Source organism: Narcine bancroftii, chromosome 2 (genome assembly GCF_036971445.1).
Source record: "Narcine bancroftii isolate sNarBan1 chromosome 2, sNarBan1.hap1, whole genome shotgun sequence".
Lineage (NCBI taxonomy): Eukaryota > Metazoa > Chordata > Chondrichthyes > Torpediniformes > Narcinidae > Narcine > Narcine bancroftii.
Genome location: NC_091470.1, coordinates 302489071 through 302502299, shown reverse-complemented (window position 1 = coordinate 302502299; position 13229 = coordinate 302489071). Strand labels below are relative to the sequence as shown.

General features: G+C 37.2%; 1 protein-coding gene across 2 annotated transcripts in view; it reads right to left on the bottom strand.

The window, feature by feature from the left end:
- Positions 1–1015: 1015 nt before the first annotated feature.
- Positions 1016–13229, bottom strand: part of LOC138755486 (peroxidasin homolog) — a 545492-nt gene continuing 533278 nt past the window's right edge. For both annotated transcript variants that reach the window (XM_069921525.1, XM_069921526.1), the window contains 2 exons: positions 6484–6594; positions 1016–1942 (listed from right to left, as the gene is read on the bottom strand). In XM_069921525.1, the coding sequence (XP_069777626.1) occupies positions 1829–1942; positions 6484–6594 (225 nt within the window). In that variant the 3' untranslated portion in view covers positions 1016–1828. The remainder of the gene's footprint in view (positions 1943–6483; positions 6595–13229) is intronic.

Genomic DNA, 13229 nt, shown 5'->3' with positions numbered 1-13229 from the left:
ATCATTGTAACTTTGTTTTTAAAAAAGTCATTTTAAAATCTACAGTACATTTGTTGTACACTGAAGCCATAGCTGGTATGCAGAAGGTTTGTACATTACATAAAAAAGAAATATTTCGAAGAATGTTTTTGCATAGATTAGCAGGAGAGGGAAACAAAATAACTGTTCAGTATCAATGCTTATTGTTCACAGAAGCCTCCACTCGCCATCCTACTTCATCCAATCCCATTAACAAATCATTGCGTTACTTTATCCTTTTCTCATTTTCCCTTTAAATGCGTAGAAACTTGAGAAGCTCGGGGTATTTTCAACAGAGCAAAAAAAAAGTCTGAAGGAACAAGCAAGAAAAGCTGCAAGGTATGACAGAGTTAGCACTCTCATCTTTGAGCCAGAGATTTGAGTGGAGAATAAATGGATATAATGAAAACCATCAAGAGGAGGAGAGTTCACCCAGTTAACATTGAACATTGAATAACGAAGCTGAAAGCTTCCTACATTCGGAATCATACATGAATAATAATGGTTAATTAAAAATTAATTGCATTGGCAAACATGGGCATTCAAAAGGGTGACATCAATGCTTGATAAGAAGCTTCTCAGATCTAGGGTTTTTTTGTTGGGTGTATTAACATTATAAATAAAATATTTAAAATAAAAATTACAATACAATCACATTAATATATAAAGGTAAATATAATATTTATATTTCTACTTTGGTGAATGGAGAAAGGGTATAAAATCTAGTGTATCAAAGCAGGCAGTAAAATCCATTTAACAGGTTGTAAAATTATTAAAATTAAGATTTCTGTTAACAATTTGACCACAAACATATTTTAAAATAAAATCAGTTGTTCAAGAAAGAACTGCATTGTGTATAGCAGTAAATTTCACTATGTGCAGCACCATTTATCAAAGCATATGATGTCACATAAAACATTCATAGTGTTCAATGAAATACAAGTATAAAAATGTTTTAGTCACTTCTTAAAAATTCACTGTACAATGCTTAAAATGATAGAGTAAAGATCAGTATTTAATTACTTGAATATCAGGCTTTATAATCGACATCTCAAATGTTACATCAAATCAGTGTTACATTTGGTACTATAGTTAATCTGATACAAAACCTTTATAAAAGTAGAAACAAAATATAACCAACAATAGTTAACTGAGACAAAAGGACAGCACCATATTTTTGCACACTAAATTCCTGGTTTTGTGCACATGTGAGGTACATTTGGTAGAATGATGGCAATGAGTCTTTACACCATCACCATCATGGCTTTTGAAGCATCTCCATAAACAATATTATGACCACACAGATGGAAAGTACCAAATGATTATTCTCTGGACAGTGTATGTGATACAACATAATCACTTTTCAGTGAATGCTACCATAATATTTATCACTGTTTCAAAATAATAAATTAATTAAAAAAATGCAATCCTAAATGTTATCTATGGTATAGATTTTAACATAAAAGGATATCTTGACACAGTGATAAATTGTATGGTTTTCAAAAATATCTTTTAATTAAAGAAGTTTAACATTTGAATTGCAAGTAGGTTAGTTTGTAATTCATTAAAAAAAAGGCTCCTTTGTACTTTGATTAAACTGACATATTCTTGCATTTGAGATGTTGCTTAAAATGGAAAAGGGATGAGTGCAGAAAGGCAGCAGGTGCCAGAATGTGAACAGTTTTTTTTAATTCTCCACGGCTTTGTTTGTTTATCAGGTGTCAGTAGGTAATGCAAAAGGCAACAAATCGTTTTTTTCTTTTTCTTTCCACCAGAAGACTTTTTTTTCCCCTGCAGACTGTACAGGGGATCATTTTTTGTTTTTTCTCTTTATACAGACAGAACAGCATCTCCCTTTCTTTTTGATAGTTTCTGTGCACTTCAGAAGAGGGCATTTCTCCACATAACAGGTAACTTGGCCATTCTAAGAAACAGAAGCAATAGAATAAGCAAATTGGTGTGTCTCCTCATTGAAGACTCACTCCTGCAGAGAAAAGTGCCTCTCAATTATTCATCTTAGTTGTTAATTATTTTTTCACAGTGGGAATAATTCACGTGTACTTCTGCTTCATTTCTATTTCAAATGTATATTGAACCCAAAATTTAAATTACCTGGATTATTTTCTAAATTTATTTTGAAAGGGCCCTGTTTCTAAAAATTATACAAGCATACTGTCTTAAACAAACAGTAAACCATAACAAAGCTGAGAAGGAGTGTGGGGTATTTTAATTGCAGACTGTTCAGAATCAGTCAGAAACTCATCCAAGTTATTCACCTGGGGCTAATGGTGAAAGACAGTGTTCATCTGAATGTTCCCATTGATCTTCCATGAATATGATTGCAATTGATCTTAAGAAATCTGCAGTAATGCAAGTCATTTTGTGACAGAGTATTTAGAGTGGTTTGAGAGGAATAGTTAGAGCAGCTCGCACACACACATTTTAAAAACACAGATTATTTGTAGGACTTTTGCAGAATGTTTTTTTACGGGAGGCAACAAAGTATCGACAACAGCTTGCCTGGGAGAGCATGTGATCTTTGCAGGCAGAGGAGAACTATTTTGCTCTCAGAGAGGGAGGGAGTGAAACAGAGAGGATTCACAGAAATTATTTCCAGAAGGACAAAGCTGGCAAACTTTGGAAGGCTGTCTGGTCAAAGGAGAAATCTGGTATTATGGAAGGTGACCTGAAAGAAAGAGGATCATCTGGAGAACCCTGAAGGGGGAAAGTTTCGTCAGCAAGACTGATTGAGAAGGAATCAGTTGTGGATGTCCTGGAAAATGAATATCTCACTGAAAACCAGCAAGAACCCTCCTGAGTGGTAACCATTTTCCTGTTAAGCACCAAAAACTGGTGAACTTTGTTAATGCTAACTTCTGTGCACAGTACAAGAATTGCCTGCAACCAGTGACATTGGACTGTGATCCAAATAACTTATCTAATCTTAAATATACATTACACACACCTCCGCTTAGTATTAGAGGGGGAATTAAGTAGTTAGGTAGGTTAAGTTAGAGTTTAATTCTGTTTTCTTGTTCAATTATAATTAAAGACTACTTTTGTTTAAGTTACCCTGTGTTGTAGTACATAGCTATTGCTGTTAGTTTTTGGGATCCTCTGGACTCTAACATTTTATTCTCATCTGATTGCATAAGTACAACCCAACAAAACAATGTTCCTGGTCCTCAATGCAAAACACACATAAAAACACACAAACAATTGAGCATTCTCACTGCCCGTGGGAAGAAGCTGATCCTCAATCTAGTGGTACTGGATTTGATAACCCTTTATCTCTTTCCTGATGGGAGCAGCTGAAAGATACTCTGTGCAGGAGTGGAAGGGGACCTCAATACATGCCCTCTTCAGACAATGATTCCGGGAAATCACGTTGATTTGTGGGGGGGTGGGAGGGAGAAAGAAAGAAACTGCAGTGATCCTCCCTGTCACTCTTGTGGTCCTTTAGACTGACCCCCCCACCCCCCCGATCCATTTCTCTGCAGCAACTATCCCACACAGATGTAGCTAGGATGCTTTCAATAAAGCACCTGTAGAAATTTGACATGTTCGTGCCCAGTAGCCTTGCCTGCTTCAGGCTTCTCAGGAAGTGCAGTTGCTGTTGTGCCTTCCTGAATGAGGGAAGAAATGTATATCCACAGTAGTTCATTATCATGAAGATAATGTTAATTATAGGTTAGAAAAATGGTAAATGTAAGTGAAAATGGCTTCAAAAATACTTTGAAATGAAGGCAGATCATGAGAAAGCAAAAATAATTTCTGTTTATGCTCGAAATACTGTAAGCATTCAGCTCATCAGGAAACTTCTGTGGAAAGAGTTAACATTTCAGGGCGGAGTCCTTTCATTTGAACTGTTGCAAAAGAGCCCTGCATCTTGATTTCCCTCTGAATTTGTTTTTGTTGAGTGACAGGTAGGTAAGAAACATTAAGGTTTTAAAAAGTCATGGGATGGAAAGATCTAGGAAGTGAGGAAGCTAGCAAACAACCATGTCACATCACTTGACCACAACATGAAAGTAGCAATTAAATGAATTCCAAAGCAAGGGACATTCCTAGATCTCATATTTTATTAATATTTATGTTAAAGTCATTGCATGTGACATAAACAGGCAGCCAATCACCTCAAGAATTCTTTGTGCAATTTTCAGTTCTTCCTACTGTGGCAGATTGTTGTGTTTGTATTGTATACAGATATGTTTTTGGGAGATAAATTTAGGGCAGGTTTTTTTTAATGAAGGTTGCATACAAACACTTCAAAACAGATCTCATTTAAAATACTGGAGCTCTGCTCAAGACAGACTGGGAAGCTCCTGGAGGCTTTTGGAAAAACTTTGGGAAGTTCCCAAAAGACTTTGCTAATGGATTGTTGTTTTGAAAAGCAACAGATGAAAGAGATCGGAGCAGTTCTGAGCCACAAATGCACTCTGGGAGTGCAGCTTGCTGTTCTAAGATGGTCATGTGGTTTTTGCAAGCAGAGAGTTGAACAGCTTTTTGTGTGTGTGTGTGTGTGTGTGTGTGTGTGTGTGTGTGTGTGTGTGTGTGTGTGTGTGTGTGTGTGTGTGTGTGAGTGTGAGAGAGAGAGATAGAGAGAGAGAGAGAGAGAGAGAGAGATCAGTTCTGTGGTGCTACAGTCAGCAGCAGCAGCTGGGACTGGAACAGGACAAGCTGGAAAGCTTGTGGAAAAACCCCATTTGAAAGGCAGGTCGTGAGTGGTTAGTTCAGCCTGGTCAAAGCCCTTGTAGTTCATACAAGAGAAGAGGACTGGCTGCCTAATGTTTCACTTGAAATAAGAAAAACAAAAAGGAAATCTGTGCTAACCTGAAAGTGAGGTTATCATCTGGAAAACCCTGATGGGACAAGTTTCTTTGGCAAGACACTGACATGGCTGATTAAATGTTTGTGTCCAGGACCAACAAATCCTCTGAAAACTGACAAGAACCTTCCTGAGTGGTAACCATTTTCCTGTTAAGCACCATTTACCTTTCAAGCACCAAAGCCTGGTGAACAATAAATGCTAAATTCTGTGCACAGTATGGTGATTGCCTGCAACCAGAGAACTTGGAAGAAGGAGTAGTGAGAATGGACTGTGAACTTTTCTGAACTTGTACACACATTACACACATGCATTTAGAATTAGAAGGGGGCTATTTGGTTAGTTAAGTCAATTGTGATAAGCTAAAGTGTGATCCTGTTTTTATGTTTAAAGATAATTAAAAGCAACTTTTGTTTTGGTGAATATCTATTGCTGCTGGGTTTTGGGGTCCTCTGGGCTCGTAACACTACTTACTTCCCATTTGGAACCAATGGATATTGTGCATTAATTGAAATGTATGAATTGGAAGAAAAAATACAGGGCCTTCAATTTCACTGCAGTGGGTGGGCTGATTCTGAGGATGGTCATTTTTAGCCTCACCAATCACTCAGCAAATGCCATGCAATTAAATTTATTAACTGCTTTGTTCTCTGCTAGCTTCAATGGAAAATTAAAATAGGTGGTTGACAAAGCTGACAGCTAATATGAATGAGCTACTCTTCTGCAGGATGCATTAAGTTAAAATAATATCCTGAAAGACAGCTGCCCTTCAATTAAAATAGGATATACATGAACAGGGTGGACACTTTGAGGAATATCTGTATATATGTGATTGCTTTGGTTTACAAACATTCAGCAAAGACCAATTGCATAGTTGCAGGAAAATACATGAGTAACAAGAAGCACAGAAAATGGCACAGCTTCTGCCTTGGGTGGAAGGAAGCCAGCAAAGTTCAATCACAAGGGCCAGGGTGTTGGGAATGTTTTTGTTTCTATACAACATAATGTTGGACAAATTATGCCTTGATGATGATGATGATGAGTTCATCATCTGCATTGTAGAATATACTTATGCATCAAGATTCTTACCTGCTGCAGCTGAACAGGTACTTGTATCCAATACTAACCAGTTCTCACCATTTGTGCTGCCAACTGCAAATAATACCCACTGATGAAAATTCTGTTCCATCAAAAGCAATGCAACTGAATGTTCAAAGGTAGGAGCAGCCAATGGCCAATACTCATGATGTAACCCTAGCAATCAAAGCCAATTTTCTCCCTATTATTTCACAAAACGTAGAACTTCCCTTAACTGAGCAACTTTAGGTTGGTACTAGCAAACACCCCATGAAAATCAATGATAATGCCAGCGGTAGAATATTGCTGGATGAAAAAATACATACTCAATCATCTGAAATGTTAATATTTTAGATAGTGTTAGGTCTGCTTTGTTCATGAATGAGTGAGAATGCGCCTTCTCCAACTAACACTGTTAGTTGCAAGTGTTACAATCCGGCAATAAAGAACAAAGAACCTTGATTTCGACTCAGTCTGGTGTTTGACTCACTCATTCATGAACAAAGCAGACCTAACAATAGGCTGCATTGTTCAGCTGAATATTATGCACATATCCGTACCTTACACCAACAGGAAGTACAATCTTCCTTTTTCCAATGATCATTTTCTTCTATATGATTTCCCAATTCATCTATACAGCCATGTTTTAAGCGCGTCTCCAGTTGATTGATCTGAAGAGAGTTGAGATAAATAAACATTAGACCCAACTAGATTTCATTGAATGCTTACTGGTCTTTATGTACATTAAAGGATGATTAATTTTACAGACAAATAATCCTTTCAAAAATCCACTTTTTTATATCTCGTGCACTCTCTCAGGCATTGAACAGATTAATTCTTCAGCATTAAATAAAGAAAAAATAAATACTCAGCTTATTTTCTGCTGTTTGTGGAAATTTATAAAATCTACTCTGAAAAAGAAAGTAAATTTTGTGGGAAACTCAGTTAAGCATCAAAGAATAACTTTTTCTTTATATAGTTCAGCACTCTGGAGAGTAGGATTTTAATTTTGTATAATGTCTAACATCTCACCTCTTATCTAGTCATCAGATATTCGACACCTCCCAGCAATCCTTGTTGGTCTATCAGGTGAAACTTGAAATTTGATCCAGATATTCATAAGGAAGTGAAGAAGAAACACAAGACCCCAAAAGCTGGGAATTGTTTACAGGAAGATGGACAGATTGGCAAGCTGTGCAGCCACTGGATAGGAAACGTGGCAAAGGCTATAACTGGGAATGTTCGGGGTGGATTTCTTCATTTGGGTGGGAAGAGGCTGCAAATGGATAGAGCAGCATGGGGATGGTTAACTGGCAATGGGGAACTTTCTTTATGAAGCAGGGGAGTGGAGCGCAGATGTGGAAATGATATTTAAACCCAATCTCAATTTCATTGCACGAGTTATAGTTTTTTTTAAATCTCACCTATCACTGAGTTAATATCAAGGCCTGCAATATTGCTGAAAATAGCTGTCACTCCATGTTACATTAATTAAATATGAGGAAGTGTTGCAAAATCAGCAAGAATTTTCTCCTTGTTTGCATACTAACAACTTGTTATCATTGATGCTATGAATGGTTAATTATAGTTAAATTGACTCTTAATTTCATTCACATCTAATTGACTAAAATTAAATATTAATTACCATCATTAATTAAATTATTTTTACTGACATCCCAAATTCTCCTGTAGGAACACAATTGAAAGGTGTTTTTATTATTTATCATTGTTTATAACAAACTTTGTACAGAAGATCACTGCAAATCTTATTTCAATCCATTCTGTGTTCCTCTACATGTCAGCACATTAGATACTCAGATAAATAAAAATCACATGTATCATAACACTCTGAATCCTTGATTCTCTTAGTTTTTAATTAAAGGTAAATTGAGAAGCTCACAAAAAATTGTCTCTATGCCATCCAATGCCTATGCAAAATTTTCATCCTACATGATTTGGTGGTGCTGATCTGAAGGACCATATGACCAAATTCTGTTCCTATATCATTGGTCTTATTATTGTAAAGCCTTCTCTGCAGCAAATGTGCATTGGATCTCATGCACTACTGAATTTTCCAGCAGAGGGACCTCAAACAATTACCTTTTTGACCTCCACTGAGCATTTAACAAACCCAATTAGCCACAATTCAATAAGAGAGCAAACATTACTTTAAACACGTGTGCTGTTCAACTAGCATTAACTGTTGATATCTTGGAGGAGTCACGTGATGGAGTAGTGGCCGGACGGTGAACTCCAGCCCTCTCCAGAAAAGTCGGGAAAAACAAGAGAAAACACAAAGGCACAGAAATAAAAGTTACAGAAAAGTGAGTATAAAGGTGGAAAGAAGATGGCGACAAAAAAAGAAAAATCGAAAGCAACGGTAAGAAGAGAGGAAGAGAAGACAAAGGAGTAAAAAGGTGAAGGCCTTACCTGTCCGAAGAGGCCCGCTGCGGAGAGAGAAACCCGCTCCCTCAGGTCGGTAAATAATGGACTACAAAAATGGCTCGCAGAGCCGAGTAAAAGTGCGCAACCGCGCATGCGCGATACTTCGCGCATGCGCGATGCGAATGAAAAAAAACACACCGACGGGAGGGGGGACCAGCTGGGGAGTCGATCTCCACAGCCGGCAACGACAGCTGCAGAACACCTGCAGCAAGAAGAGACCACAGAAGACAATAGAAACAAGAAAGAAGAGGAGGAAAGGGCAACAAAGAAACAACAGATGGTCAACCCAGAGGAAGAAGAAGAGGAAGAGTATGGTGAAATAGAAGAAGAAAAGAAAGGCAAGGTAAAGGATATACTTGCTCTTATTAAAGGATACATGGAGTCATTTAAAGAATGGCAAACACAGGAATTTAAGGATTTAAGAAAAAGAATAAACAACACAGAAGAGAAAATAAATAAAATGGAGATTACCTTAACAGAAATGGGAAAAAAAATGGACAAGATGGAAGAGCGGGCAGTAGCAGCAGAAATGGAGGTAGAAGACTTAAAAAAGAAATTGGAGAAATCTAATAAAAAAACTAAAGAGACACAAGAACTACTAGCTCAAAAAATAGATACAATGGAAAACCATAACAGAAGAAATAACATAAAGATAGTGGGCCTTAAGGAAGATGAAGAAGGCAAGAATATGAGGGAGTTTATAAAAGAGTGGATCCCTAAGACCCTAGGATGTCCAGAACTACAGCAAGAATTGGAAATAGAAAGGGCACATAGAGTATTGGCCTCTAAACCACAACCACAACAAAAACCAAGATCTATTGTAGTAAAATTCCTAAGATATACTACAAGAGAAAAGGTACTGGAGAAGACAATGGAAAAAGTAAGAGAGGGCAATAAACCACTGGAGTATAAAGGGCAAAAAATCTTCATTTATCCAGATATAAGTTTTGAACTCCTAAAGAAGAGAAAAGAGTTCAATACAGCAAAGGCGATTTTATGGAAGAAAGGGTATAAATTTATACTAAAGCATCCAGCGGTATTGAAAATATTTATTCCAGGACAACAAAACAGACTATTCTCGGATCCAGAAGAAGCACGAAAATTTGCAGAACAATTACAAAAATAGACTGAGGGAGGAAGACGGGTAATGAGAGTTAAAATGATCACGATTGATATGTATGTGGGTAAAGACAAAAATAGACTGAGGGATGAAGACGGGTAATGAGAGTAAAAATGATCACGATTGATATGTATGCGGGTAAAGAGGTATAAGAGTGAATAGAGACAATGAGCATACATGAATGTATCTGTACTTAGAGGAAAATATAGATAGTATAGACAAGAATTAATAAGGGAAGGTAATGGAATAGAGAGAATAAGGAGGGAATTAAAAGAGTGACCTTTGTGACATATGAAAAGTGAAATCTTTTCTGGGGGAGGCGGGGTGGGGGGAAATAGCGGTCACTGCAAAATCAGTTGACGCTTGCGAGTGGATTCGCAAATCCAAATGGAGAGGGGAGATGTGGTTGTCCGACAAGGGATAAAGGACAACTCAGGAGGTGAAGGGGAGATTGGGGATAAATAAGATAGAAATAGGAGAATAAGGAAAATGTTGGATGTTGTAGGAATGTTGTCTTATAAAGAGTTGAAAATAAGAAAACAGAAATGGAAAAGGAGGAAAGGTAAAGATGGAAAAACGGAAAGAGAAGATAAACAAAATATAAAAGGGCTACGCTGAACTATATGTCTTTAAATATTAATGGAATACATAACCAAATTAAAAGGAAGAAACTACCAAATTTAAATGAATAAATGTATTCCATTAGAAAAAATAACATATTGGTTAAGAAATAATATTGAAATATTCGAACAAGTATAGGAGCCTTACATTAAATACAATAGCGAAAACCTACCGGGGACAAACATTACCTAAGTTGATGGAAGGAGAAGGAAAGAAAAGAATGGACTCAGTAGAATTTCTGGTGTAATTTTGTTGAATGACAACATTGTCTGACTGGCTTAATGCAACCTAGATTGTATACCTAAAATGGATGAGGGGGGGGGGGGTGGGGGGTGGTTTGGGAGGAAAGGGGGTGGAGAAAAAGTCACTGTATATGTGTGAAAAAGAAATAGTGTATATCATGGCTAATGTGATTTATGGTGTGAAAAATAAAAAAAATTTAAAAAAAAAACAAAAAAAAAAAACCTGTTGATATCTTGAAGCACTAAGTGAAAAATGCAGCATCTAGAACTTTAAAGAACTAAGCCAAATTTAAAAAGGGATTTTCACTCAATTTTGCAGTCAATTGTGAAACACTGAGCTCCCCTGATGGAGCCAAGTTTAATCTCCTTAAATGAAATTAATATGGTTCCTGAACTTGGAACCAGAGGTGCACAAGGTGCTAAGTGCTGAACTGACATGTAAAGGAATTGAGGGAAATGGACTGCTCAGCAGTATGGAGTGAGGTATCCTTAGAGAGGCTCCATAGAATAAAAGATGTAATCAAGAGAAGACTTGTGAATCAGGAGGTTTCTGAGCAAAGGTTATCATTCACTGACTTTTCTATCTTTGTAGAGAGCTACTCACAATAACTTTCTTCTTTAGAAACTATGGTGGAATAAAATCTACTGTAGATCTAATAAAAAGGTTTTTGACTTAAAATGTTGACATTTTTCACAGCTCCTGGCTGGGCTGATGTGTGTTTCCTTTCCGATTTCCGTCTTTTTTTTTTCTTTTTGTAATGACTGAGGACTTTTTTTCATTCATTAAAAAATGTCCCAACAAGGGATGCATAAACTTACACAACACTTACCAATTTTGTCATGATTATTGGGAGTTACCTAGCAAGGTCAATCTTTTGACCTAATTCTGCTTTTTAAAAGTATGAAGCTTGGTTGCACATTTATTTGAGGTTAATGTCAAAAGAAACCTGGATTCAGGCAAATCACGACAGGAAGTTCATGGACCAATTTTCTCTTAGGTGAGACACAAAAAAAAATGGTGGAAGTTGTGGTGATATGTAATTACACCACTAGGTCACCAGGGGTCATCCCAGTAACCTTGTATCGAAAGCAGTCCAGAGCTGTAGTCTAGCCTTCCAGGTTCGTCTTGCAGAGAGACAAGACCTCTTAGTGTACATATTAGTTTATTAAAGCTGTCTTAGACTCGCACTGCTGGTGTGGTTATTGTCAGTACAGAAGCAATTTAAGGTAAGCATAAATTTATGCACAAAACCAGTCGTATTGTCTCATTTCTCAGGAGGCAACAATCTATACATAATAAAAGCACAGAAATGCTGGAGAAACACTGGTCTCGCAGTGTCCATAAGAGGTAAAGTTAGATTACTGACATTTCGGGCCTGAATTCTTCTTCAAGGTAATATATTTGCTCTCCTATGAATGCTGCAAGACTTGCTGAGTTCCTCCAGCATTTCTGCTTTTATTGCAATCAGTGTCTGCAGACTTTTGTGTTCAGAACAATCCATACATTGTATTAGATTATAAAAGTATCATGGAACACAGTGAAGTGTAGAGACAAGGAAACAAATTGTTTCTATATTGTGATTCTAATCTGACAATAGGGAATCATTAAAAAAAACTACATGAATTTGTCTGAAATTTGCTTTGCCTTTTGAAGCTTGAAAAAAAATCAAAACCAGTTTCTCAGGACATTTGATGCCTGTTACCATACAAAACTCACCACCTAATGTTTAAGGTAAGGGGAGTGAGATTTAACAGGAACATGAATCACAGACTTTTAGTCTGTGCCAAACTATTTTTCTGCCTAGTCCCTCTGACTGGCACCCAATCCATAGCCTTCCATACCTCTCCCATCCATGTACCTGTCCAAAATCTTAAACATTAAAATTGAACCTGCATTCTCCATTTCAGCTGGCAACTCATTCAACACTCCTACAAGTCTCTGTGTAGAACTTACCCCTAATGTTCCCCCTAAACTTTTCCCCTTTTACCATTAACCTATATTCTCTGATTTATATTTCACCTACCTACACCTTCTGTCTTATATTCCTCATAATTTTAAATACCTCTAGTAAATCTCCCCTCATTCTTCTATGCTCTAGGGAAAAAATGTCCTAACCTGTTTAACCTTTCCCTATAACTCTGTTTCTGAGGTCCAGGCAATATCCTAATAAATCTTTTCTGCACTCTTTCAATCTTAATGATATCTTTCCTGTAGTTAGGACAACAAAACTGCACACAATACTCCAAAGTTGGCTTCAGCAATGTCTTGTACAACTTTACCATAACATCGCAAATCTAATTCCTCAAAGTTGGCCTTTCTCCAATTGAGAATCTCAATCCAAGGCCCAGACCTATCTTCTCCATAATTAACATGAAACTAATGGCATTATGATCACTGGACTCAAAATATTCCTCTACACACACTTCTGTCAACTGTCCTGTCTCTTTCCTTAATAGGAGATCAGGTATTGCACTCTCTCTAGTTGGTACCTCTATACATTTGAAAACCTTCATGAACACATTTGACAACTCCAAGCCATCCTGCCCTTTTACAGTATAAGGGTCCCAGTCAGTATGTGGAAAGTTAAAATCTCCTACCATTACAAACTTATGTTTCCTGCAGCTGTCTGCTATCTCTCTACAGATTTGGTCCTCTAATTCTCATTGACCTTTGGGCAGTCTATAACACAAACCCATGAGTGTGGTCATACATTTCTTATTCCTCAACTCCACCCATATATCCTCAGTAGGCAAACTGGTCTATCCTGCCCGAGTACAGCTGTGATATTTTCCCTGACAAGCAATGCCACTCCTCCCCTTTCCCCCACTCCACCTCCCACCATTCTATTCCATCTGAAGCAACGGAAGCCCAGAACAT